At 40.3% G+C, this 26,630-nt stretch overlaps 1 protein-coding gene across 18 annotated transcripts in view; it reads left to right on the top strand.

The window, feature by feature from the left end:
• Positions 1 to 25,768, top strand: part of pax2a (paired box 2a) — a 34,712-nt gene extending 8,944 nt beyond the window's left edge. For 7 of the 18 annotated variants that reach the window (XM_044137431.1, XM_044137428.1, XM_044137425.1 and 4 more), the window contains 6 exons: positions 9,510 to 9,685; positions 12,776 to 12,896; positions 20,203 to 20,418; positions 21,980 to 22,081; positions 23,359 to 23,445; positions 25,134 to 25,768. In XM_044137431.1, coding sequence (XP_043993366.1) covers positions 9,510 to 9,685; positions 12,776 to 12,896; positions 20,203 to 20,418; positions 21,980 to 22,081; positions 23,359 to 23,445; positions 25,134 to 25,255 — 824 coding nt within the window. In that variant the 3' untranslated portion in view covers positions 25,256 to 25,768. Of the gene's footprint in view, positions 1 to 9,509; positions 9,686 to 12,775; positions 12,897 to 20,202; positions 20,419 to 21,979; positions 22,082 to 23,358; positions 23,446 to 25,114 lie in introns of all 18 variants that reach the window. The other 11 variants (XM_044137439.1, XM_044137434.1, XM_044137436.1 and 8 more) reach the window with 3 other exon arrangements.
• The last annotated feature ends 862 nt before the right edge of the window (positions 25,769 to 26,630 follow it).

Genomic DNA, 26,630 nt, shown 5'->3' with positions numbered 1-26,630 from the left:
CATTTAAAAAGAATTTGCAATTCTGCAGAGAAAAGCTATTAATTCACAAATTAACCCCCCCCCCCCCCTCCCTCTCCCCCCAACTTACGCCCCAGTCCCCTCCCTCTATCTTGGATGTGCAAGCTATTGAAAAGACAAAAGAAATAGCCTTAAGGGGGGAAAAGAGAGTCTCGGCCCTATCTATGGAGATATTGGTTTGCATGTCTGCAAGCAGTGATACCAATTATGCCAGGGCTTGGAGTATGCGTCTCAATGCACATCCTTCCTTTGCACCCTCCCCTCCCTTCCACCATCATCGCCACCACCCAGCTCTGAATCTATCCATAGCCAGATTTATTTGTGTATCTCATTACTGGGAATGGAATGATGTTCCTGCCAAATGCATTAATAGTAAAGTAGAGGAAATTAGCCTGTTGTACAGCATGTTCTCCCTCAGTCATTTAAACCTATAGCTTGTAGTGGAAGCCAAGAAAAGTGAAAGAGAATTGGGTGACAACTGCTGAGTGTTAAAAAAATAAAAGTTTATCCTATTCAGTTACACTTTCAGGACTTAGTGCCAGGCCTTTTCCAGACTCAAAGTTTCATTTAATTTTTTTCAAGAAAATGGATATAGTCAGAGCCGGCCCAGAGTATAAGCAAACGTTGAGATTTAACAGGGCCCCCACTGACCTTGGAACCCAAAGCTGACTTGAATTCAAAAAGGACAGATTTGTTACTGTATAAACACAATGAAAAAACCTCAAAAATGTAATGCTAATTATTAATTTTGTTTTTTTCTATTTCTAAATAAATTAGTGACAAAAAAAGTTGTTTTTTAGAAATGCATCAGTATTACACTCAGATTTTGTTGATGAGCTATGATCAATGAACAACATAGCAAATACTGAAAAATCAGATTTTTCACTAAAAAGATCTCTCAGCACTTTCCTCTGAAATTGAATTTAAAAAACACAGACTCAGGCTTAGGTCATATAATTTGATCAGAAATATGGATAGTCTTATAATTCCTAATTTTTTTGTCAAATATGAAACAATTACCTCTATCAAAGAATATGAGGAATATATAATATGTCTTATAGTTTTTTTAAAAGTAAACCAAATTTCGTCAAAACTTTAATCTCCAAGTTTCAGGAATAAACCAAACTGGTACATCTCTATGTTTTTCCCCATGGCTAAAATATTTCATCCATCTCCCCTGACTCTTGAACACTTACAATGGGCTTCAGATTAAATTCTGATTAGTGACCCGTACAGCAACAACTTCATGTAAATTTAGTGCTCTCCTAGTCGCCTGACCTCGACACTGCTTGCAGTCAGGTTGATGTGACCCAACAGCGCGCTTTCTTCTCATGGCTGGACGGAGCCCAGCGGAGCTCCTGGGAGGACAGGGAGCAGGGAGCTACAGTGATAAATTATATTGAGAAAGCAAAGGTCATAACTTGTGATTGTAGCGTGGGTGTGGGATGAGTGCAGAAGGGGAGCTGATGAGTGTGTGAGAGCTGAGAAAGAAATATAGCCTCTTCATTTACGACAAAAGAATGATCACGGTCAGCTACCTGAATCATATCAACATCGCTCAAAGCCTTGAAGGGGGGCTGGGGGGGAGAAATGCAATTTAGATTTGTCCACATTTATGTTTGGGTTTTACAGACATTTTTTTTTAGAGTGAATCTTTTAACACATGTGACCCATTTGTGGAGTTTAAATCAGTTAGTGTACGGATTTGAGCCTGGGCCTACACTGGTTGACTAGTCAAGCCTCTCCATGACAATGAGTCAATAGAGGATCACTTTAAAAAATAAATGCATCCAGACTGAGACAGAAAAAATGGAATCATGAGCGCCATAATGGCCGTGATAGTGTGTGTGCACGCGCATGTTTGAGAGTGTGTAAAAGAGGGAGAGAAAGAGAAAAGCGCAGGTTTGAGAGGGGGCCACAGAGCGTAACATAGAGACAAGAAGCTGTTAGGGCCCTGACAGTAGACGAGGCACAAAAGAGGTCCACACTGCTTTCCTCCCCCTCCTCCTTTCTTCAACATTTCATTTCTTCTCCCATTGTCCCTTCTTCTTCATCTGTCCTTAAACGGCACGGCTGCTCTGGACCACATGTATCGCTGTAAACAACACACAATGAAATCAGTTTGAAAAATACAATATAATAAAGTGGGGACTCACTCGATGGAGAGGAATCATGTCAGAGAAAAGTCAATTATGGGTAGCAATGCTGAGAATTAATGGAGCGACGCGTTGCTGCTCACAAGAAGGGGAGAAAAAGGCACGGGAAAAGTAGAGAATTCATTAATTGCTTTTCCAGAAATACACACCCACGCAGGATGGCAATGCTAAATGACAGGCTGGTACAGAGGAGGGAGATGAAAGCAAAAGAGGACTAAAACCCCAAATCGGAGATGAAAAACGAGTCATGTTACCTAGCTAGGAGTGCAAAATTGGGCTTGTTAGCAAACCATTCCCACATTAATTCAATCTTGGATTAAGATTTTGGAAAAAACAAATCAACTGAACTCAAAAACACATTTGTATACTTACAAGTGCATTCTCTATTGCAATGGTAGCATTTACATTTTAACCATGAGGACACTTGGACAAAAGGATCCAGAACCAAATTCAGCTTAAGGGATAGTTCAGGACCTTTTGCAATTAAAACTTTTTATTGTAACACATGTTAATAAGAACCGATGATTAGATCCATGAAATAATAGTTATTCTGAAGACTTGACTTCAGCTGAAATTATTTAAACAGTAAGCTTCAGATTTAATTGGATGAAAAAGACTTTGAAACAGTTCATTTTAGCCAGAATGTACACAGTTAAAGTATTTACAGTTGAAATAGCTTTTAAAACCGCAGTTACCTTGCAGGCTGATATCAGCACAAAAAACAAATGCTGATTAAAGGTAAAACTGAAGATATGACTAGCTACTAGCTCTTTTACTAGAAGTAGAAAAAAAAAAAAAAAAAAAAGATGAAAATTTTAACTGGATTTTTTCTTATTGGAGTTTTTGAAGTGAGACTTTGCTAAAAGATTAGTGGGTTAATGTCTTATCTGCAGTAGATAACTCTCTTTCTGTCTAAATTTATTTAAAATCCAGATTAGCTGGTCCAGGAGGCTGAAGCTAATGGTTATTCCAAGAAGTGCCAATACCAAAAGGGACTTTTTAAACCTTGAAATAAGTCTAAAGTGAAAATAAATGTCATTGTGGTTCATGCAAACACAGTTTTTGACAAATACTTTATTGTTTGTCCAAGACGTGACAGAATTTTTCCTCTGACAGGGCTTAATTTCAAAGGACATATGTTCAAAGACAAATCAAAATAAAATATATACAATGTGACCCACATATGTATGAAGAAACTTTAAATAGTTTCAAATGGAGACCCCCTCCTGCCTTCAAATCCTACGTAAAACTCTGAGACTTTTTTAAAATTGGATTTGAAGGCAGGAGGAAGTGCACTATCAGTGATTCACCTCGGGCTAACAGATACTGAGATCAAAACGTGTGAATTGTTCCTGGGTCTTATTAAAGAGAACAGTATGAAAATGTTGTGCATGCTTCTGTTTATTGCAAACTCTCTGAGCTATCTTCAAAAGATAAAGTCTAAATAAAATGTTAGCAACACCTCCTCAGTCCTTGCAGTGAGAGCAAATATCAAGTCGACATCGCTGTGCCTGCTGACTGTCAGTACATTGGTTGGTGGTGCTAAATCGAATTAATAAAGCTCTTAAACACGCCACAACATAACAGGATCTTAACAGCCATGGCAGTGTTGCTGCCTCTCTGCTTCCCTCCTCCCCCAACCACCCCACCCAGCTCTCTCCTTTCCGCTTCAGAGGTTTCATAAATATCGCTAGCTTACAGGGAAGGAGTGTTCACCCTCTGGGTATACCGGTTTGTTTGTGCTTGCTCTCCCTTTTTTTTTTTTTCTCCTTAGCTCAACAGCATTTTAAAAATCATCAACAAATGATCCACAATTTGTGATAGCATCATTTCACCTATCAGCGCAGGACCAATGCGCGAAGGGCTGACTCGCAGCCTCTGATCTCGGAAAACCCCACATGTCATTGATTTATGGAGCGTGCCGGGCCGTGTGTAGGAATTCATTTGCCTTTCAAACAAGCCTCCTCCTCTAGTCTTCTTTGAGTTATCTTATCTCAGGAACAGGAGAGATGAAAGAAGTACATTTAGTACCACTGTGCTACACCAAGTCTGTTTTGTACTTGCAACTGTTATTATATGAGCATGTGTGTTTAAGTTTTCTTGTGATGCTTTTCTGTCTTGTTGGTGCATTATCCACACCACCTTAAAACAAATCTTCATGAATGTCTTGACATTCTTATCAACAAACAAGTTGACTCGAAGGTCAGAAAGCATCAGTTTAAGCTGATCAAAGAAACCGTGTTCCGGATCTAAAACGTGTGAGCGTCACTGTGGGAGATTCTTGTTTTTATCTCCTCACACGGCGGTGTTAAAACAAAGGGATGCAGTCAGCTGGTGCTTTGGGAGTGATAAGAGAATACCTGCTGAGACACCCGAAGGGGTTGAAGAAACACTAGAAGAAAATGAAACAAGCCAACCAATGAGACAGTCATACACACACACACACACACGCACACACACACTCGCAGACGCAATCTGACAGGCAGACTTCACACTCCACTTGACACACTGACTGTCAAAAGATGGATCTGATTTATTTCACCTATCTCATAATATATGTAAAACAGACATCTTTTATGACCAATGTTAGAAGCATTAAAGCTTGGATTTGAAAATAAAATGGCAAATCTGTATGTTACTTATATTTGCTTCTGTTTTAAATATCCATCCATCCATTTTCTTTACAACCTTGTCCTTGGTGGGTTTGGGAGGGGTGCTGGTGCCTATCTCCAGTGAGATGTCGGGCGAGAGGCGGGGTACACCCTGGACCGGTCACCAGTCCATCACAGGGCAACACAGAGACAGGACAAACAACCATACACACACATACGCACACAGATAAAGGGAGAATTTAGAGAGACCAATTAACCTAAGTGCCATGTTTTTGGTCTCTGGGAGGTAGCCGGCGTGCCTGGAGAGAACCCACGCATGCACAGGGAGAACATGCAAACTCCATGCAGAAAGACCCTGTGCTGGGAATCGAACCCAGCCCGGGGTTCGCACTGTGCCACTGTGCAGCCATGTTTTCAATATTGTAACAAAAAATAAGAGGTGGAATTAATGATTAGCTAACTCAAATAATGGTGTACGAGTCAAATAGTAGGTTCCTAAATTAACTTTTATAGATGTTATATAGTGCTGCACATGTTTATATCACAGGGAGGTCACCAAAGTAAACCCTATCATGGAAAGTAGGGTCTTATTTGTTCACAGGTCGAAAGGCTTGAAGAAAATTGCTACTTATATACTGAATGATAAACATTGCCTATTGATTAGGGTTGACTCATACCAGTAAATTTAGAGTTAATATTTCACAATTTTTGAAGTGAACTTCCTTTAAAAGATATTTCCTGTAGAACTCTATTTGCATCTGGATTTAGTAGGAATCCAGATTAGTTGGTTCTTATGACTGAAGCTAGGGATTTTCACTTCAACCACCCTAAAAAGCTGAAAAGGTAAAAATCTGTTATAGCTATTTATTCAGATACGTTTTTTGAATTTTAAACCAAAGGCACATGATATTTACAGATAAGCTAATGGTTGCCTCGGTGGGAAGGAGGAAGTAGGGGACAGTGGGATGCCATTGATTTTATTTTGCTAAAAACATGCAGAGAAAGCATGTAAATCTTTTGTGGAAACTGTGTAAAAAGCAAAAATAGCAGTTTTGGGGAACGCTAGATTATTGATTGTTTACACCGCCTCTATTAGATCAACAAACATTTGACGTGTCTTGGTTTCACAGGACGGTGATTAGTAGTGAGCCGTTTCAGCATCTTCTTCTGTGTAACTAATCAACTAATTCTCTGTAAATGTCAGCCCAACAGATAATGAGGTTGAAATGTTATTTCATAAAATAACATTTGTGAGCATCTTGATCTTGTAAATTACTTGGTTTCAGACATGGTAGCTCAGGAGTTGCCAACACCTTGGACCTCTACTGTCTTAAAACAGCTTTAGTCTCAAAAATATTTTAGTAATTTATACTACAGAGAAGCCAGTGATTATTTAAAAAGTAACAGAAGGTAAGAGCCTATGAACCTCAAATTATCTTTCTAAGTGAAATGTGCAAAGAAAAAATACTGTGACGGCTCATTTCCACTGAGGGGTATGTCACAGGTTGATGCAGTTCAGCACGCTAGCTTATGATACAACATATTGAGGAGGGCATTTCCACTAGCAGCTGGACTCTCACTGGGCAGGTGGGGTTAAACCCAAATTCTAATACACTAGTATGTCTCAGCCTTATCATAATCAGTGATGTACTTCTTTCTCCCAATCTGTGTTGTGTACTGCTAGTAGCTCCACTCTAACCACACTGTACCATTGTCCTATGGACCTATAACAGAATGGTGACCATGAATGGTGCAGTATGGGTCAGCTGAATAGACTGCTTTTACAATGGAAACAGGCAAAACAGCCTACTTAACCACACCGACCCCCGTCAGTGGAAACAAGGCAAAATTATATCCATAATTAAGTTCTTAATAGAAAAAAGTAAGCCAGTGAAAAAATCAATAACTTCACTTGATCCAAAAAGCTCAATATTTATGGGTTGTTTTTTTTTTTATGGATCAGAAATGGTATACATGTTTTGTCTTCAGCACTTATTGCACTCAGGAAGGTCACTGGTGGTAGACCTCCACCTCCTTATTCTCAATTAAAAAAATAAAAGTCATTTCTGTCAATAACTCTGACACTTTACGAATTCTAGAGTTTTACATTGGAGCTTGTTTAAGCCCATAGAAGGTTCTTTTGGTCTTGATCCATCTTGCACTCTCTTTCTATTTCCATCTTATTTAAATGTATTCTAAGTATAGAGCTGTAAGAGCTATCTACTGCAGGTAAGATGTTTAACTGCTAATGACCTTCTCAGAGACCCTCACTTCAGAAATCCTGAACTACGTCATTACTCTCTCTGTTTCCTTCCGTGCCAGAGACGACTGCTGACTTTCATTTAGCAACACCACCGTGCTCCTTCTCGGAGAGCCGTTGGGAAATGGAGAAGAGCTAAAATATGTTGTTAATTCATGGTTGGAAAAACACGCATTGTGGGAAAAATGCTATTCCTCTATCAATGTTACCCAAGGATAAAGTCAAAGTACTGTATTTTAGCAGCAGCCCTCTGATCTACACTCCACTCATTCCCAATTGCCGTCCTCTATTCCATTCTCTCAATGGATCTATTTCTCGGAGCGAATCGGGTTCATCCTCTGGCCTCAGCCATTGAAAAAAGGTCAAGCAGCCGAGCAGAATGGCAATAACGCCCCTGAAATGGTACCATCAGTGGAACATGATTGATCAATTGAATTCCATAGCACAGAAAAATGTGGGATTAAGTAGAGTATTATACGCACAATGAGTTGAGGCATGATGTTCATTCCAAGTTCATTTCGCCTCCCTCCTCTGTGAGCGGATCAGGCAATCAATAGCGGCCTTGCATATCATATATCACCGCTGCCTCGCCCAGGAGAGAACATAATCTGCTGCAAATTTAGAATGACAGATTTGTACGGGAGCTGAAGCCCTCATCCGCTGTTGGTGGCGCAGTGTTAGAAGGAAAGGGAGGGTGGTGGGAGGCAGCCAGGAGAGTGCAAGTCCTGGAATACTGGACTGGAGGTTTTAGCTTAAGATTTTTTCTTCGTCTTCGTTCAGAGCTCAGGACATGATGAGTGAGCAGAGGGAGAAGTGGAGTAGTGGCGGCAGGCTCCCTGCCTGGGTTGATAAGGTCAGAGATCAGAGGAACCAGAAAAGCATAGGCTCATTTGTTTATATAGTGTGTGACCAAGTGAGGAAATGCATACGCTTGCCCTCAGCGCCCCATCCTCATTCGGTGCCTGAATGTTGCATCCTCGCTCTGTTCTGCTTTCCAAAAGACAGGCAATATGTGGGGGGATGGAAAGAGAGAAGAGGTGCGGGTAATATGTTCAGGAGGAAATAGTTCAGTTAAATAATGGCTCTCTATTTCCCAGTGGCAGAATGAGAGGCTCTGTATGTAATCGGCAGTCCTACTTTTCTCTCCTGAAACGCGCTCTCCCTTACAAGTATATATTTGCACTGAAGGTAATCCATCAATTACCACAGACCTATCAGATGATGACCGTGCTGATGGTGGGATTGTGGGGTACTGTGAGGGGGGGGGACGCAGCTTGAGCGGGTGTTTGTGTTTGGAGGGCAAGAGAAAGTAACTGAAAAACAAAGAGGGAGATGACAGTTTTTCCAGCCACCCCTCTCAGTCTAGTGAAGCTAAGAAAATTTAGACCAATCTGAGTTTTTAAACTTTGCATTTTGCAGCTTTGACCTGTTCAAGTCTCTTTTAGCTGAATCAGATTTCTCTCTAAGAACTATGATATACAAAGATATAAAACAGCACTGAATATGTTTCTTTAGTCCCCCCCCCACCTAAAGAAACAGGTTGAGGCAACATCATCCTGCTTTGTTAGTCACAGTAAAACCCTGTTTCATGGTGAATAAAAAAAACAACATGAATACAAAGTTAACATCTTAATATGTCTTTACCATGTTTCATTGTAGAGCAGCAAGACTAGCATGCCTAGTATCACAGAAACAGATCTCTGTCACATTTATTCTAGAGAACCTCAATCCTCACATAAACTATGAGATTTACAAAAAAGCTGTCGGCATTCCTCTCCATCTCTCATTCAAGTCTCAACATGACCTGGAAAATATGTCCATTTTAAACAGCTGTTCTTGAATTACGGTGCCTCCTCTGACTTTAGTTTAATCACCTTTATGTGGAGCACCACGTGGGGTAGAGCAGGTGCACCAAATGAAGTGAGTAGGGTCGTCATCACAGTTATTCCCCTGTTTGATTTCCACCCCTTGGCAAGATTTCCCATTCTCTCTCTGCCATTCTTTCTGTCTCACTACTAATAAATAAAGGTAATAAGCGCCACAAAAAAAATAAAAATCCCATGCCTCAATGATATGTAAAATTATCTATTCAGGGTGTTACCCACTTCACACCAATGATGTCTGGAGATAACCATCAGCCCTCTCCACAGCAGTGGTTAAACAAATGGAAGCCTTGATGGATATCTAACCTGGATTTCCTAACTTAGAAACAGTGTTCAGAGTGGAGAGTGTTGTTATCAGCAGGACATAGTGTGGGACATAGCGAACCCACCATGATCCAATTAGTGAACATGGTGGGCTCACTAACTGGGAAAATGTTGGTTTTTCACGTTTCTGACTAATCTGTCCCCAACTGATTTCTATATACCACTATAAAAGAAATGGTTTATTTAAAGTAATCCCATGTGAATAAACTGGAAATGTTTCCTGTTGGTCCATTTCCTCCCCCTCTTCTTTCTTTAGATGGCTCAGATGGCTCAGGCCCTGGCAGTGACTCTCAGGGCAGTGTGGAGAGTTTAAGGAAACATCTGCGAGCAGATGCCTTCACCCAGCAACAGCTGGAAGCCCTGGATCGCGTGTTCGAACGGCCTTCTTACCCTGATGTCTTCCCCACTTCAGAACACATCAAACCAGAGCAGGTTTGTTACTTTCCACAAAGTGAATGTTTTCAATTTTGATTATTTGAAGATGGCATTTGAGCTGTCTAATAGGACAAAATCCAAAGCAGGTTCTTTACTTTCTCATTCATGATGTTCTCTTTTCGTTTGCCAAATTGAAGAGAATGTCCAGACCAAAGATTAGAGGTGGACACAGACTGGTGTGAAAAAAAATATATTACATAGGTTATAAAATGCTTTTAAAAACATTAAAAGCTTCCAGCTTTCATAAAATTTTAAGAAAGTTGGAGATACTATAAACAATGCCAAAATCATTATTGTATTTTCTCCTGGTCTACGTAACAGAAAACGTCCTCTCCCCCACCTGTTGCTGTGATCCACCAGTCAGCTGCCTACAAGAAAGCAGCCACACAATTACAATATTTAAAACAAAGACAAGTTTGTTTTATTGGAAATTTGTTTAAAACCAAAAGAACTAGTCCATCATAAGGAATGAAACATGTTATATGAAACATATCACTTCTATTATTACAGCTAAGACTGTCTTAATTCTCCAGCTAAGATCAGCTAACTTTCTGTGCAATAAACACGTAAAAACTGCAGATAAATTTTGCAAATGCTTATTTTATATTTTGCTGCCTTATTTCACTATCATTATGGTTATGAAGGTTATTGTAGGCACAGTATAAAAACCTATCCCTTTAACATTTTAAATTAAAGCAATGAGCTCATGTTACACATTTGTTTTCAAACTGCAACAATATTACACCGTGGTATTTTTACATACGGCTGTCATTCAGTCTTAAATCTGTGGAGAATATCTGACAAAGACTTGATTTTTTTTTTCATAAATGCTTGAACCAACGGCAGCTGGGACTTTAAACTGGGAGAGATGGCCTGGATATCCACCACCGGTTATTCAGAAAAGGCTTAAACATTGGGCCATAGTCATTAGACTGTGGCCAATTGGTTCCCAGTTTCCATTGTAGCAAATCCATTCCAACAACTGGCCTAGCTCTGAGTTTTACATTTAATTAGGTTTTCACTTTACAGTCTGTCATCTTATTCCTTTTTTCCCTCTGCAAAAATCTGCAGACGTCAAAATTGACACTCAAATCTTTAAGATGCACATTTCTGAGGCTTTACCTGCTTTCAAGCCAAGTCATGTTATGTTAGCCACTTCTGATTTATCTGGTTTAAATTACTCCTCATACGCCAACACTTTCTGCTCTAAACGTATTTGTTTTTGGTCAAAATGTGTGTAAGCTATTTTTCTTTGTTGGTTGAAAAGTGACATTACCTTCTACTGCAAACTGGTAAACTGGTGCCTAAAAGTAGCCTTGAAACCTACAACCTATTACAGAGGATAAGCTTTATTTACATTCATTACACTGTTAAACAACAAGCGACTATTAATTTTTCCATTGGAACTCTATCTGGGTGCCCACGCAGCCTTAGCTGTGCCTTAATTGAGTTCATTTTCATCTCTGTGCGATCGTGGGGAATTACAGCGGCGATAAATCAGAGGGACAGCCCCTCAGCCTGCTTTACAGCCCCTAATGCAGCTAATTACCAAAGTGATTTCTACGGCAAGATCAATACCAAAACGAATTGGAAATGACTTGCAATCACAAAGAGTGGAGGAGAAGGTATTAAAAAGGCGAGAGGGGGGCTGAGGGAAGGGGGTGAAAAACGGCGTCAGAATGGTCCAGAAAAATCAGTTTTAATTTAATGTAATATTAATCAGCCTGTTTTCCACTCTCTCCATGCACCTCTTTTTTCTGCCTGTTTCCAACACCCCCCCCTTTTCTTAAACTGGTGAAAAGGTGGGATATTAGGCTATTAGAGGCTTGTCTGGTGTCTGCGTCAGGGCATTAAAAAGCCATTTTGAAGAGGCCAGGCTGAATAGGCCTCATCCCTCCCACACTTCTGGCAGCCATGTGGTCAGGTCATTCAGGCCCCTCTGCGCTCGCCACTCGCCCTCTGCCCAGCCCCTGCTCAGCCCCTACCCACATCCCATCTGCATGACAAAATGGCTCTTGTGCGGCTGAGGCCCAACGGGACAGAGAGGAACATCCAGCCTAGTGCCAGGGAACAGTTGTAAGCAGACAATTAGAGTTTATCTGGGATAGAGGCAGACAAGACTGGGGTCACCAGCTTGCTCCTCTGGGACCCCATACGCCCCCACCCAGCCCCAAACCCAACCCTTTGAGACAAACGGATGCACACACACTCTCTGACACAAACACTCGCAGACTCTTATCCTTTCAAAGAAGAACTGGGTCAGGAAATGTCATCTCATTAACAAACAGGATTCATCGCAACTGCAAACAGAGTCTTCACCAGAGATTAAGGTGTACAAAACAAGAGATTATATGATCACACCAAAGTGTCTATCGCAGCACTGACACATAATGAGATTTGTAAAATGCAAAAGACGGGTTTTGTGGCAGCTGAGATAAATAATAAAAGGCATAGAAAAAAATCATAAACCCTAAAATTAAAAATGTAAAATCTGCTTTTCTTGTGTTTTTCCTGAAAGTAAGTCACAAAGGCAGAATTTGAGGTTGTACACCCCCATATTTTTTTTTTCTTTTTTTTTAAAGAAAAGATAAAAAAAAAAAAAAAAACACCACATGTCTCTCCTGTAACAAAGCCCTGAATGTCTCCTCCCTTGACTGGTCACAGGGATGACTGCAGTGGAGCACAAAGAGCCAGCTGACACCCCGTCCTTTCACTCCTTTTCCAATCCTTCTCTCATCCCTCTCTCCCTCTCTGCCATCTTCTCAGACAAGCCCTAATGCATGCATACATCATCACAGGTCTCAGTGAAGCAAGGGGAGCACGGGCAGGGCTGATGTTCATGGAATTTGCAGGAAATATCCTGTCCAAGCTACACCAGGAGGTGTCACTCAATCATATTCTCTGTAACGTCACCTGAACTGGGATATCTGCTGCGAGTCTGGCATCTAGAATAAGCCCGTGCGCAGGGCATGAGCGATGTTAATCAGATCGCGACCCGATCTGGTGGAATGTGAAATTAAATGAAAGCAGAGTGAGCTGCATGTCTTTGATTGCCACCTGCTCATGTGTGTGTTTGTTTGTCTGCAGGCGAATGAGTACTCCCTCCCATCCCTGAATGCCAGCCTGGAAGATGTGAAGCCCAGCCTCTCCACCAGCGCCAGCTCCGACCTCGCTTCCAGTGTCTCGCAGAGCTACTCTGTTGTGACAGGTACAATCTGATTCATGCTGCACTGGGCCTTAAAAGAATGCGCGCAGGTGCAGCAGTGAAAGACACTTACACCGAGGTGGTCAGCTCAGTCAGTGAGAGGAACACAGCAGAACAATGTCTTCTGTGTGTTTGTAGTTTCCTAAAAACTCCTCCCTTCACTCCAGTCACCAATCTAACTCCCCAGAGTTCCTACGTAAAAAGATATATAAGCATGGTATATAAAAGCTCTGTGAAATTTAAAGAAGCATTGGCAGAATCCAAGATGCCAGGCACAACATTATTTTCCTCTTTTTGGGGGGTTTTACTTTAACAGCCCAAATTTTGGAATAGAAAAAAAACATATGATTCTTTATATTTCCTTGTCTTGCAAAAAGTGTTTATTTTCTTTAAATCTGTGTGCATTTTGTCACATTAGGAAAAAAATTTCCATATATTTTGTAGGGAATAAAATGTAGTTGACCAACACAAAATGTTGCATAGCTGTAAAGCGAAAAGAATATGATACTTTAAAATGCAACAAAAAATGGGAAAGGTCTGCCATGCATTTGTAGCCAACCCCCTTACTGTGATACTCCAAACAAAAGTCAAAAATGACTTGTGTGTAATTCAACCTGTGAGGGCCTCAGCAGTTTGTTGGAAACAAATAGTGAACAAACAACATCATGAAGACAAAGAATTTCACTGGAACTGTCAGGGTCAAAGTTGTGCAGAAGTTTAACCCCTTAACTGTCATGCAGAAAATGCTTACATGTTATCCAATGGGGCAATGAGGAAACCGGTGTCTTCATGACCGTTAAGGGGAAACATGGCAAATGACCTGGAATTGTAAAGCACATTATCTAGTCCAGAGGACCCCAAAGCTCTTTGCACTGCAATCAGCTACAATCAATGAGCTACATTGTACACAGCCACAGTTGCCCTGGGCAATCTGACAGAAGTGAGGCTGCCATGCAATGGCGCCTCTGGGAACTCTGAACTCCACCAGCAGGCAAGACGGGTGAAGTGTCTTACCCAGGGAGTCAAGGATTGAGACAGACAGAACTGGCAATCCGCTGGTTGCACCCTAACAAGGCTTCACCCTAAACAAGGCTTAGGTTGTATAATAATACTCTAAACGTTGGACATATCAGTATTACACAACAGCAGGCCCATCAAGACATGGCCCTCCAATTTATCTGACGGCTTATTAATGTAACACTTATGAGGCCAAGCTTTATAGTGAAATGACTCCACTATATCTTTCCACCCAACAAATTGCCAAGAGCCCATTAGTAATGTAGGAGAAGCTACCGATATTTGCTGCTCAGGTAGGAGACTTTGTCAACATGGCAATTAGTAATGCACTCCATAAATCTGTCTTTTATGGTGGATTGGCAAGAAATTTTCTCTTGTTAAAAGGAAGACATAAATATTTCAGCTTGCAGTTTACTGTCACGTAGAAGACAGCAAAAAATGTGAGAAATAAGAAGTTGTGGTCAGATGAACTTATACTCTCTGCCTGTTGTGCAAAATGCTAAGTGTGGTATAAAGCTATCACTCCCACAGCGAAACATGGTGGTGGCAGTATCATGCTGGGAAGAGAGGGAAAAACATGGCACTTTGCAAATATTTTTGAAAGTCGGAAATTATTTTCCTTCCACTTGATAGTTAGGCACTACTTTGTCTTGGTATATGACATAAAAGTCCAACAAACCACTCTGTGGTTATAAAATTAAATCATGGAAGGTGTTTTGCAAGACACTGCAGATAATGTACAGATTACAAATTTATAATCCTTCAGACAAATTTTTCGATTCTACTTATTGAAAAATCTCTTTCAACACACTTTGCGAGGCATTTTGTGTTTATCTTTGAGGCACAGAATGAGGTGATTCACTGCCTGAGCCCATTAGATCCTACAGCTCTTTCACAATTACTGCTTCTAGCCTCCTAACTGGCTGCTGTTTGCCCAGAATGGTTTGCTAACAGATTGACTGTGAGTGTTTCTCAGGACAGACAGCTGCTGTCCTCGCACTGTCATCAAAGACTATCATATCTCTTTGACTGACAGCAGCTAGAATAGGACCGTGGCTGGTTAGCTTGCTACAACCACAGACAGTCACATAAGTAAAATGGCAAAAAGCAAAGATTTTTATTATTTTTTTTCCCTTCAAACTGATGGCACGTTTTCACTTTTACCTTCCTCTGAGAGCCAGCAGGCATGTAGGTGCAGTGAATCAGGTAGCATCTGTATTGCTGTATGGCTTCTTTAGCTCTGTGGTCCAGGCTGATAGCCACCTGGATAATTGACATATTGCTTCATTGTGATGGTCGAAGCTCTCTCCCAGGAGAGGTTAAGTTTACTGAGGGCCACACTGACTCTCTAAATACGCTAGGGTTTTAATAAAAGTCCCACAATGGTGCAGTAGGAATCAAAGTCTGTGTGTGTGTGGGGGGTGTGCGTGTGTGTGTAGGCGTGTATATGTGTGAGCTGGTCAGGAAAGAGGACAGCATGATTGAAAAACTGCGGTCGCCCATCTCATATGATCCCTCTAGTCTGGCCCCCGTCTTGGGCATGGAGTGATGGGAAAAGAAAGACCCCCTTTTTATTCCTGAACATGTGGGAGGTAGCTTTGCCCGGGAAAGTTGGGCCTCAGGAGAAGAAAGGTGTGTTTTTGTCTTTTATGCAGGGCTCCTCCTATGAAAGCGGTCTCGCTCTGGGGAGCAAACTCATAGCAGGTGGCCTTCAAGTCCACCTGGGGGCCTGGGGCCTCCTAAAGCAATGTCTCTGACGGAGAGAGGTTGCATTAAGAGAAGGCAAAACTTTTAAGAAGTGCAATTTGACAGAGCACATCAGTGCAGCCATTTAATAATAAAAAAAAATTATATGGGAGCTTTGAACACAAACAAAATTAAACTCACAAGTAATATCCAGTAAACTTTATCGCTACAACGACGCAAAAAAACACATGAAGCAGTGTGTAGGTTGTTAGTGCGCGATATTATTATTTTTTTTTATGCCATTAGCAAACCCTGTAAATAGGAATGTATGCCAAGGCTGAGAAACTGCTAAATTACCTTCCTCACTTAGGCTAGAATCCAATTATCAATAAATTATGCTCTCATACTGGATGGAGCTATGAGATTATATTCATTCCTTAAATGTTTTCTGCTTCCAATTAAAATGCATACCGTTATTGATCTTGTTGATTTTTATGTCCTGGAATTTGCATAATCTATTAAAGATGAATGATTAATGAACTGCTTAGTTTTGCATTCCAGGGGCCCCCATTGAGAAAGCAAAGTCGGCCATCTTTTGTGTCCTCTGTTTACCCTAACGGGTCAAATGATGCAGTTTATTTGGAGAAACGGTGGCAGCAATGTCACAGAGTTAGTTAGCACACATACACACCCGCACACACACACAGAGATGGAATTTAGGAGGATTATTAAAAATATGCAATATATTAGTTAATGATGAAAAAACATCACACTTTAGTAAATTAATCCAATTAATAAAATATTCAAATGCAGTGTCTTTTACATATGTGTAGAAGGCCTTATCATAAATGAATCTAATTTTGCATGATTCTAAGTAAAAATATATGATGTATAGCTTTTATAAAGAGACGATACTTGAGTGCCTTAATGCTTTGAACAGGACAACACTTAGTCTTCTACCATAACATTTCACAAAGCTGCATACAGATGGAGGGATCTTGGCTGATTTTCTTTGCACTATTTCTCTATATTCTCCAGATCCAGAGAATGAAGAAAAAAGTTTTTGGAGTCATTTCTGTGCTAATTAACCTTCCTGTTTCCAATTATCATTGTGTTGAAAAACGTATTGTGCACCCTATTTTCATTTAACTAGTTAAATAAGCCACAGTTTTATTACAAATCTTTTAGTACTGTGATAAGTTAATGTCGCAATGCACGAGGTTCCCAGGGACTTTGAAAAAGAAAGTGATCCTCTCTGTCCATGTTTAAATGTGGTTGTGTTTTTCATAAGCCATTAAAGAGTTTAGTACATGGAACAAACAACATTTTAAGACACTTTTTTCTGAGTTGACAGGAATAGAAGTAGTGAGAGTTTAGTGAGGTGCAAGCTGGGTTAGATAATCATTCTCAGCAGAGCCTTCCAGGAGGCTGAGGTGAAAATGGGCACCCCTGTGAACTCCAGCAAATGTTAAAAATAAAGCTGGTAGTTTTACATTTCTTTTTTGTCTTTTTTTTTTTTTTTTGCATCCACTTCACACCCACACCGGGTGACAAACAGTAAACCCAATCAGCTGAAAGAGCTGAGTGCTTTACTTTAGAGGACATTTCAGCTGCACACACACACAGAAGAATAGAGGCTCCATTTTTATGACTTGGCAGCACCAGCTTTTTTTGTGCTGAGTTGCAAACAATATGCAGCTACCTCACCTGCGGAGCCTGGTGTGTGGCCTGCTGGCAAATGGTTCGTCGCTGCTCAGTTAATAGTTGCAGCCCCAAGCTTAGAAATTAATTCTTTCCCTTCCCCTCCTCCCTTAATACTCATGCTAACCTTTAAGCACACATTTGATAATGAATTATGTTAAAACTCTGGACTGTGAGGGTATTTGACTCTGCAAATGGTCCATGCGCAACTAAAAATGGATGCAACGTTCAACTTCTTGGTGTAAAGAGTCACAAATCATCACATAAACAGTGAGCAAAAGCACATTTTTGAGCTGCTGTTTGCTGAATTCACACACTGGAAGTTTTATTCAAAGGGATGAAAACCTTTTGCTCTAGCAACCAATGTGCACCAAAGTTCCTCTATGTACATTTAAAACTAAGACGCTCACTTGAGAGTAGCTAGTTGTTGCTGTGTCTCAAAGCGTCTCTCCGAGGATTGGTACAGGTTTCCTAACAGTTTATTTCTATGGTTGATGGGGTCTGTAGATGTGGTATCAGTGGTCGAGCGGAGACAGATGTTGGAGAACTCTATACCATTCTCCCCTCTCGCAGAGATGTGTTTGCAGAGGGAAAAAGGTCCCCATGGACTCCAAGTTTATCTTCCATCTCCATCATCAGGCCCCGGGATTTGACAGCCTCCCTTTTTTTTCTCCCGGTGCTGCCTCGTCTCCAGGACAATAAGCAGCACCATGTCTGATTAGATTCAGAGTTCAGTGGTCTTGAACGCAGCATTTGTATCAGTTGTTGACGCTCCGTAACAACCGAATGTCTCACAACGGTTGCCCAGGTGCTGAGAAAACAGAAGCAAACTGTAGAAAATGCTGGAGGTCTCGAATGGAGTGCAACCAAATGCGTCCTGAACCACCAACAATCTGATGCAATACTTCACTAAACAGGCTGTCTCAAAGCTGCCTGTTGCACAAGATAATTTGCTAAGCAGCATTAAGGTTCCTTTTAATTTAATCTCCCTTTTCTCATTTAAGTTCCAAGATACAATATTGTCATAACTTGGTTGTACATTTGTTCGCCATTGTAAGCAGTTATTACCATGCCTGCAATATTTTCTTTTAATATGAATCCTGATTAGGTGGCCCAACAGATTGATGCTAACGTTTAGTCCAAGGGGATGCCAAGAATAAAGTGGACTTTTAACTTCTTAAACAACTGAATTCTTAGAAATGTCAGTGGTTCTGTAAATATCTTTTTGTGGATATTCAAGCAGTTGTCAAATTTGCGTAGTTTTAGGTGGAAGCCTGTGATTATATACACAGAAAGTGATGATTTGGAGGCGGTGCATCATCAGTGGTCTTTCTGTAGAAAACGTGTAGTTGAAACAAAACCTGTAAAGCATGTCAGCAAAGAGTGTAAGAAGCAAGCATTAAAGCAGTTGGAGTGACTTTTTTAATGCTATTTTTGCACTGCCTTAGTTTTCTATCTGGCTTTTTATGTTTCATAAAGGAAGTTAAGCGTAATCAGGAATTTGGGACACAAACCTTGTGTAGCAATTTTATTGTATATTTAGCTGGGAAGGTATGGTGCCATCATCAGCCTGCAGGGTAACAAGACTTTTGAAAGGTGTTGTAACTTTAAAGACTTAACAGAGTGCATGGTGGGTATAATTAACTGAAGAGCAAAGTTAAGCACCAGGTTGTTGCCATTATGTCTAAAAATTATGTGTCCTACTAGGATTTGGAATGTGACAAAATTTTGGTCTATCCAATTAAATCCTAAGATGACTCATCCTGATATCAAATAAGCTTTTTTTTTTTTTTTTGTACCCCTCCAGGGGGTCTTTTGTGGGCTTTAGTGTCCCTCATATGAAAGTAGGGTGACAGGAAAGGGGGAAGGAGAGAGGGGAAGACATGCTGCAAACATCGCCAAGTCCGGGAGTCGAACCCACAATAGCCTCTCCAAGGACTCAAGGCCTCCAAACATGGGTCGCGCTATCCACTACGCCACCACGGCACGCCCAAATAAACTATTTTTAATGAGCCAATCTTAGGCCATAGTCAATCGTCTGTTTTTTTCTGTTCAAGTGAACATTTAGAGCGATGAAAGGGTTACGGAAAAGCTGCTGCAAAGCACTCAGCTGTGTTGCCGTATTCTCGTGCATTTGCTTTGAGAGCTGACAGTGTTAAATCCCTCTTCAGCCCTTATCTTAATGAGGAATCGCAACACACAGTCCTGTTGTAAAACAACAATGATGGGGGAAGCAGTTAATGAGGCTATCATGGTGTCGGGAGGGGCGAAAGAGCCATCTCAGGCCCTGGCAAACAGAGTAGGGCTCTGCTGCACGGCGTGGAGGGACCGAAGAGAGACAGAGCTCACATTGATTGCACAGGTTCAAGAGGCAGAGCCGGATGAAAACCGGAAGATGCCAGGACTCATCAGCTGAATTAGATCAACGCTTGATGTTTTGAGCTGCCTGCGAGCTGATTGTTTGCTTATTCTGCTGCCAGAGAGCAGCCGTGAGATTATGCTGTTTGTTTTCCCAAAACCATAGGGAAATTTTTTATGCGTTTGAGCTTGATTGATCAGGCACGATGTGTTCCCGCAACATTTCACTGGTGTATGTTTACACTCAGTTGGATGAATTACTTCGGGGTGCGTATAAGATTATTATCATAAGCTATGTAAATTAACAAATCAGACACTAAATGCTGCTTTTCTGTTCAGTATTCATGTAAGATTCCTCGCTCCTGAAGTATGTAAGGTCTTTTTAAATCTATTACAAGAAAATATACTCTTATTGTGTGTTTTTTCATACCTCCATCTCATCTTACATGTGTGATTGACTCAAATTTAAGTACAGAACGTGTGGCAATGTATGTCTGCATCCTATCAAGTTTTTTCTTTTTTTTTTCTTTTTTTTTCCACCTGCCAGACTCTCACCCGTCATGTCCGCCTTCCATGTGTGTAAAGCGGGAGCCCCATGAGGCATCCTTTGCCCCCTTCACCCCCTCTTCTGTTGGGGATTCTGCTCTAGCTGACATCTTACCCCACCAGTCCAGCCTCTCTGTAGATGCCTCCACTCCCAGCTATCTTCCCCATGCCCACGGCCCCTGCTACAGCCAGTATGCCAGCCAACCCTTTATAGCAGGTACAGCCTTACCCATGAGGCCCGATAGCCGAATAAAAACATGAAAAATGTCCAGCTGATTTACCTCTGTGCTCACTTTTGCCCTTTTAGCAATTCTCGGTTGCGCACCACATTAAAACAGCCACCCTCCCATGCTGCTTTTTGGCTCCTGGATACAGGAGCTGAACTGACTGTCCAGCCCTCATTATCAGAAGCTAGGCTCTTCCCCTCTCAGTAAAGCTGCTCTCCAAATCTGACCTCCTGGTCATCTCTTGGGTTAACAATAGACCTTCTAGTCCATCCAGCCTCGTGACAGGCTCAAAGTCAGGGGGATCAAGGGAGATGCAAAAAGGGTGGAGGGCTGGCGATGACTGCAAAAGCATAGAAGTTGTTGCCAGGGACTGGCTTGGACCCAAGGCACCCTTACTTACCCAGACCTGGTGTTGTCACTGTTAATTAAAAGTCTGAATATGGAGCAGAGTGCAGAGATAGTTCTCGTACAATGTTCTTGTCCGTTTTAGCTGCTAAGCTTATTTAACTAATATGATGTTGCAGTCTATTATTTATAATACGAACGTTTTACACAAATTTACTCCAATAGAGTTGGAACAAGCTTCATGATTTTGCAGCTCTGCAGGCCAAACCAAAAGCCGTGCGGTCTTAAGGAGTTTTATTTATGCATGGTGATTTGGATGAAGTTAAACTTTAAGTCAAATATAAAAAGGAATCTAGAATTACAGATTTTTTTTTTTTTTTTTTAAGAATTGCAATATGTAGGTTTATGAATTCAAGTACCCGTTTACTAAAAATCAGCTGACTGCTTATGTGTGAAGACATATTTTTTGCAACTACAACTTTTGTGGCGAAATGACATTAAAATGCTGCCAGCCCCATTTCTTTTATTTATTTACTTATTTTACCAATAAATGTAATCCTGTTATCATCTGAGGTGTAGGCCAGGAAAGAGTGAAATCCTTTAAGAAGGAGGTTCAAAAGAAGACAGAGACATAATAAATTAATGATAACATGTTGTGAGTCATTTGATGTCATTTTCTCCCCCGTATTCATGGATAAAAAAATTATGAACATCACACTCTGAGAATGAAGATGGCAATTTCCCCTGCTTGGCCTTCATTTTGGTTGTGCCACTCAAACAAAATGAGTGACACATTACAGAAACCCCAACCAAATAAGGGTCCAGAAAGAATTGTGAGCCATTTTAATTTTGCAGCAATAAATTAGATTTCTTTATGTCAGTTATTGGTACCACCTCCGCACTTCACTTTATACATTTATTGTTTGTTAGTGTGCATTGCAAAAATATAGAAAAAAAAAGTTTTATTCCCGATGGTGCTACACTTAAATACATTAAATGCTTCTTTGTCCATGCAATCAAATTTTTTGTATAAGTATTTTAAGAAAGCTTAATATTCTTTGATAATTAGGACATAATCTTGCTAATACAATGATTTTTTATTCAGCTAAAATGTGCAATACTACACTAAAAATACTGTATTTGATTTGTTCAATTGGTTTTTCTATTCAAGCATGCTAATAATAACACCTTAACCTGTACCTGCAGGTCGAGAAATGGCGAGCACCACTTTACCTGGCTACCCACCCCATGTTCCCCCCACAGGACAAGGCAGCTACCCCACCTCCACACTTGCAGGCATGGTTCCTGGTAGGTCAATCATTTATTTATTTTATTTTATTCTGGTATCCTGAGAAGCAAGCACTCATAGCAAGCACATAGAACCTTCCTTTCAAAGACTCTCACAGAGCTTGAGGTCATTTAGGAGTAAACACCTGTTTGCCAAAACATTAAGATACAAAAGTGGCAGAGGAAACAGTGCAGAGTTTTTCTCCTGGATTGAGGCGAGCTCGTTATAGCTTTAGAAGTCTGCGGTTACCGTGCGGTTAGTGTCTGTGGATGAGGACATTAGATGAACTCGATAGACGATCACCACAATCAGCGGCCGTGAGATAGGACAGTTCCTCTCAGTTACACTCCAGCTCCCAGCGCTCATTACCCTCGCCGTTTCCACATGCGCCTCGCTCTCACCAGCCCCGTCGATAAACACTGTCTGTGCTCCTCTCCTCGCCTCCACGGACACGCAGGGCTACAGAGCGTATCTCTTTCCCCTCTACTTAACCTGTAGTTCAGGTTCACAGCAAACAGTTAAGGGTCAGAACACAGAGGCGTAGAGGGCCTGTAAATATTTAAATCACTATCTCTCTCAGGGACGAGCTCAAGTTACACGAGCAGCGGTGAGGATGCTATAGCTGCCAGTGTGTGTAAATCTGTCGTCCAAACAGCTGAAGACACAACTGCCTCTGTTGTTTAAAGACATACACAGCTCAAACCGCAGGAGGCAGCACTCAAAACAGTCTTTTGATTTTACAAATTTTACAGATCAACCTGGAGTGTGTGCATTACCAATTGTCAAAGAATACGTTGAGCCAAAATTTTATGTTCCTTATTTCAGAAGTAAAATACAAATGCCTTCAACATCCATAATCTGTGGACCTTTTCTGCTTCTGAGCAGTTTACTGACTGACCCTAAACAATGGAAAAGTAAAACCCATTTTTCAGCTGCCAGCTGATGGAACAGCCAGGCTTTAGTCCTACAAGGAAGAGACACTTGGAAACCCTGGACATCACTCTGGGATACCCTGGAATCCCTACGAAGTGGACATGACAGACAGAGAGAGAACCTGAATGTTTTACGATGTGCTAGAGAAAAGGATCAGTGCTTAAACAGACAGACAAGAATCCTGGATTTATAGTAAAAAGGGCAGAGGAGAGGAAATTGAATTTAAAAAGAACAGAAAACGGAAAAAACAGAAGTGACTTGATTGGATGATAAATACATATATGAGTTGTATAATGCAAAATGCATATATTTTTTCCCATTTACAGTTATCTCCACTAACTGATTGGCTCTGTTTTCTCACCAGGGGGTGACTTTTCTGGAAACCCTTATTCTCATCCTCAATACACCACCTACAATGAGGCTTGGAGGTTCAGTAATCCAGCGTTACTGAGTAGGTACATCCACTGACTTTGTCTTCATTACTGTGCCTTGCTAAAGTATGTGTACAAGCTCAACTTTTACACAATTTCCTACACTAAAGTAACGAACCTAAATCCTGTTTATTGGGATTTTATTCCACAGACCAACAGACAGTAGTGCAACATGGTGACAAAATGTAAAAGAATAAAAATGGTTTTCTATTTTTCAACAAATATATATATATTTTTAAAATGTATGATAAGACGCACATTTACGTTCAGGCCTCTTTAATCTGAAAACCTAAATAAAATCCAGTGAGTTAAAAAAGTATTTTAACAATTAAGTAGAATCCATCTGTTTGTAAATCGTTTTCTGTATAAATCCATCAGTTTTATAAAGGCTTCAGAAATTAGTTAGAGAACATCAGTGAATAAACAGCATCAAGAACATCAAGGAAAAGATGAGGTAGACGAGGGCGAAAGTTGTGGATACATTTAAAGCTCATTAGGTTGTAAAAAAAATATCTCAACCTTTAAAAATGAGCGTGGTAAATTGACAGAAAAGTACTGTATGATCATCATCTGAAAAGGAAAAGAGTGTGGCACAAATGCAAACCTGCCACTACATGGTCACCTACCTAAACTAAAAGGCCAGGCAAGGAAAACAGAAAACATGTGGAAGAAGGAGCTTTGGTTACATGAGGCCAAAAAAGCACCTTGAACAAAACATCTTGAACACTATATCAATAATGAAACACAGTGATGGCAGCATCATGCTGTGGATTTGGCTTTTTTAGCAGCAAGGCCAGGAAAGGTGGAGTTGCTGGATGGATAGCGCAAAACTAAAACAGGTTAACCTGCTGAGGTTAACATCTGGGAGGCGGCAATAGACAATAGTTTGAGATGGAGGCTAAACTTCCAGAAGAAGAGAGATACTAAATGGGGCCAGGGTGTTGAGCTTATATGTCCATTTATTTAATAATTTATCTGCAAAAATTATTTTTGAATAGAAAGTTTTATTTAATAATTTATCTGCAAAAATTATTTTTGAATAGAAAGTTTTGCCTTTATATATATATATATATATATATATATATATATATATATATATATATATATATATACAAACACTATGAATTGCAAAATATAAACTAGAAACACTGCAATTAACTTGATTTTAATCAAGTCCCATTACTAATTATAAACATGCAAAATCAAATTCACATGTTCGAGAAGCCTAGTCAAAGTCTAGAGTAGACTTAACTCTAAATCAAAATTTGTGGCAAGACTTTTAAAGCAATCTAAAAGCATTTGCAAATGAAAATTTGAAAAGGTTTTATTCCCCAGGTGTGCAAAGTAGAGTCCTAACCCAAAAGACTTTCAACTGTATTTGCAACAGTGGGGCTGAAAAATGTTTAGCATACTTTTCTATAATTTATTTGTAAATACTTGTTATCTATTATATCTTTCATTTCACAAATTGTATTAATATACACTGTAATGGGAGAAAATGTTAAAAAAATATATAAACAGGGACAAGGTACAAGGCAAGGCACTGTAACTGATCAAATTTAAAAGTGTTTTATGCTCTTTTATAAATGACTAAAATCACCAGAAGCTGTGACTGTTCCTTTTAGAGACAGTTGTCCTGCATACTGTTTCCAACGGTTTCCAACGGCTCGTTCTTCTGTTAACTTTCAGGTTCCCCTTATTATTATAGTGCCGCATCCCGTGGCTCCGCGCCTCCCGCTGCTGCCACTGCCTATGACCGCCACTAGTCACCCTGGAGACCAGCTCAAACTGCAGGGCCGGAGCTTCAACCTCCACGTTGTTCCTGTCTGAGAAACACTGGGACCTCTTCATCTTATGCGATAAAGACGAAGGATGAACGAGGCTGGAGCCGGCGCACCCAGCTCTAGCTTTTACACATTTTGGGTCAGAGCAAGGGGGTGGGGAGTCCCGAAGGAGTTTGGAGCCTGTAAATTCCTCACAGGCTTGAACATTTCCAGAATGACTTCAACAGAATCTATAAATATATATATTATAAAATATAAACTGAAGAGAAAAAAAAAACTGTGTGAAGAATACCATGTGGAAAAATGTTTGTGGGATTTATAATTTTTTTTTTCTTTTGTCTTTTCGTTGCTGTTGTTGTTATTTTATTCATGAATCCTCACACTTCTTCATGTAATAAACTGCAGTATTTTTTTGTCTGCTCTCAAGAGACATGTCCAGGAGTGATTGATGGTGGTCCCACAGATTGATAATGTAGCAACTTACACCAGTGTTGCAGGCCTGACTTTAACACCTAAAAGAGATGGGTTCCCCACATTTAAAGTAAAGCAAACCTTTTTTTTCTGGTGCTTTGACATAATTCCTTCGGTCGTCCTTCTTCTCCTGCCCATCCTGAGCTATCAGCACGTCCTTCGATGTTTACCGATCCTTCGTTCCCAGAGCAACGTCGCACCTGTGGCGAACAATCAAATGTAAAAATGTAAATTCTTTTGCAAAGTATAAAAAGAAAGTGTGGCGACCACGAATTTGTAAGGGTCATGTCAGGATTTTAAATACTTCAACAATCTGAGGGATTTTTCTGTCAAAGTTTTTACGTAAACAAACTTATCAAAGATTTTCTTGATTGTTTTTTTTTTTTTCTGTCATGTTCTTTTGCTCTTTTTTGCACTAACAACTCCATTTAGTTGATTTTTTTATTGTCTTTTTGAGGAACAGTTACCTAAATATCTCAGTGTAATAGCTAAACACACAAACAATTCATCCTGGAGCTCTTCGGCTAAATGAAGCCTCTTGATTCAGTTACAAAAGTAAAACCACAAGATGCCCGCAAAGCTTAGAAAGATGATGCAGTTGTGACAAGAATAACCATAAATTAGCTTCAATAATTGCCTTACAAGCTTGTTTTGTCAACCTTAACTTACACCTCTTTAGTAGAAGTCACATATTTTCCTCTTCAGAGACTGAAAATGAGCATTTGTTTTTGTTTGACTGTTTGTTTTGGGGGGAAATATTCTGTGAATGTACTCCTCCTACCACATTTGCCAAAGACTTAGTTTGATATTTAATATTTTATTTACAGTAAGTTTAATATTTCAGTATTATCTTATAAATGAGTCAAGACTCAACATGTACGCCGAGACAGGTGAACGACATGATCCATGCGAGGAAGGTGAAATCCAGTGGCTTAATATTCCAACAGCTG

The sequence above is a fragment of the Gambusia affinis genome, linkage group LG13 (assembly GCF_019740435.1).
Source record: "Gambusia affinis linkage group LG13, SWU_Gaff_1.0, whole genome shotgun sequence".
Taxonomy (NCBI): Eukaryota; Metazoa; Chordata; class Actinopteri; order Cyprinodontiformes; family Poeciliidae; genus Gambusia; species Gambusia affinis.
Note: the sequence above shows the minus strand (reverse complement) of the source record. Positions and strands in the feature narration are given on the sequence as shown.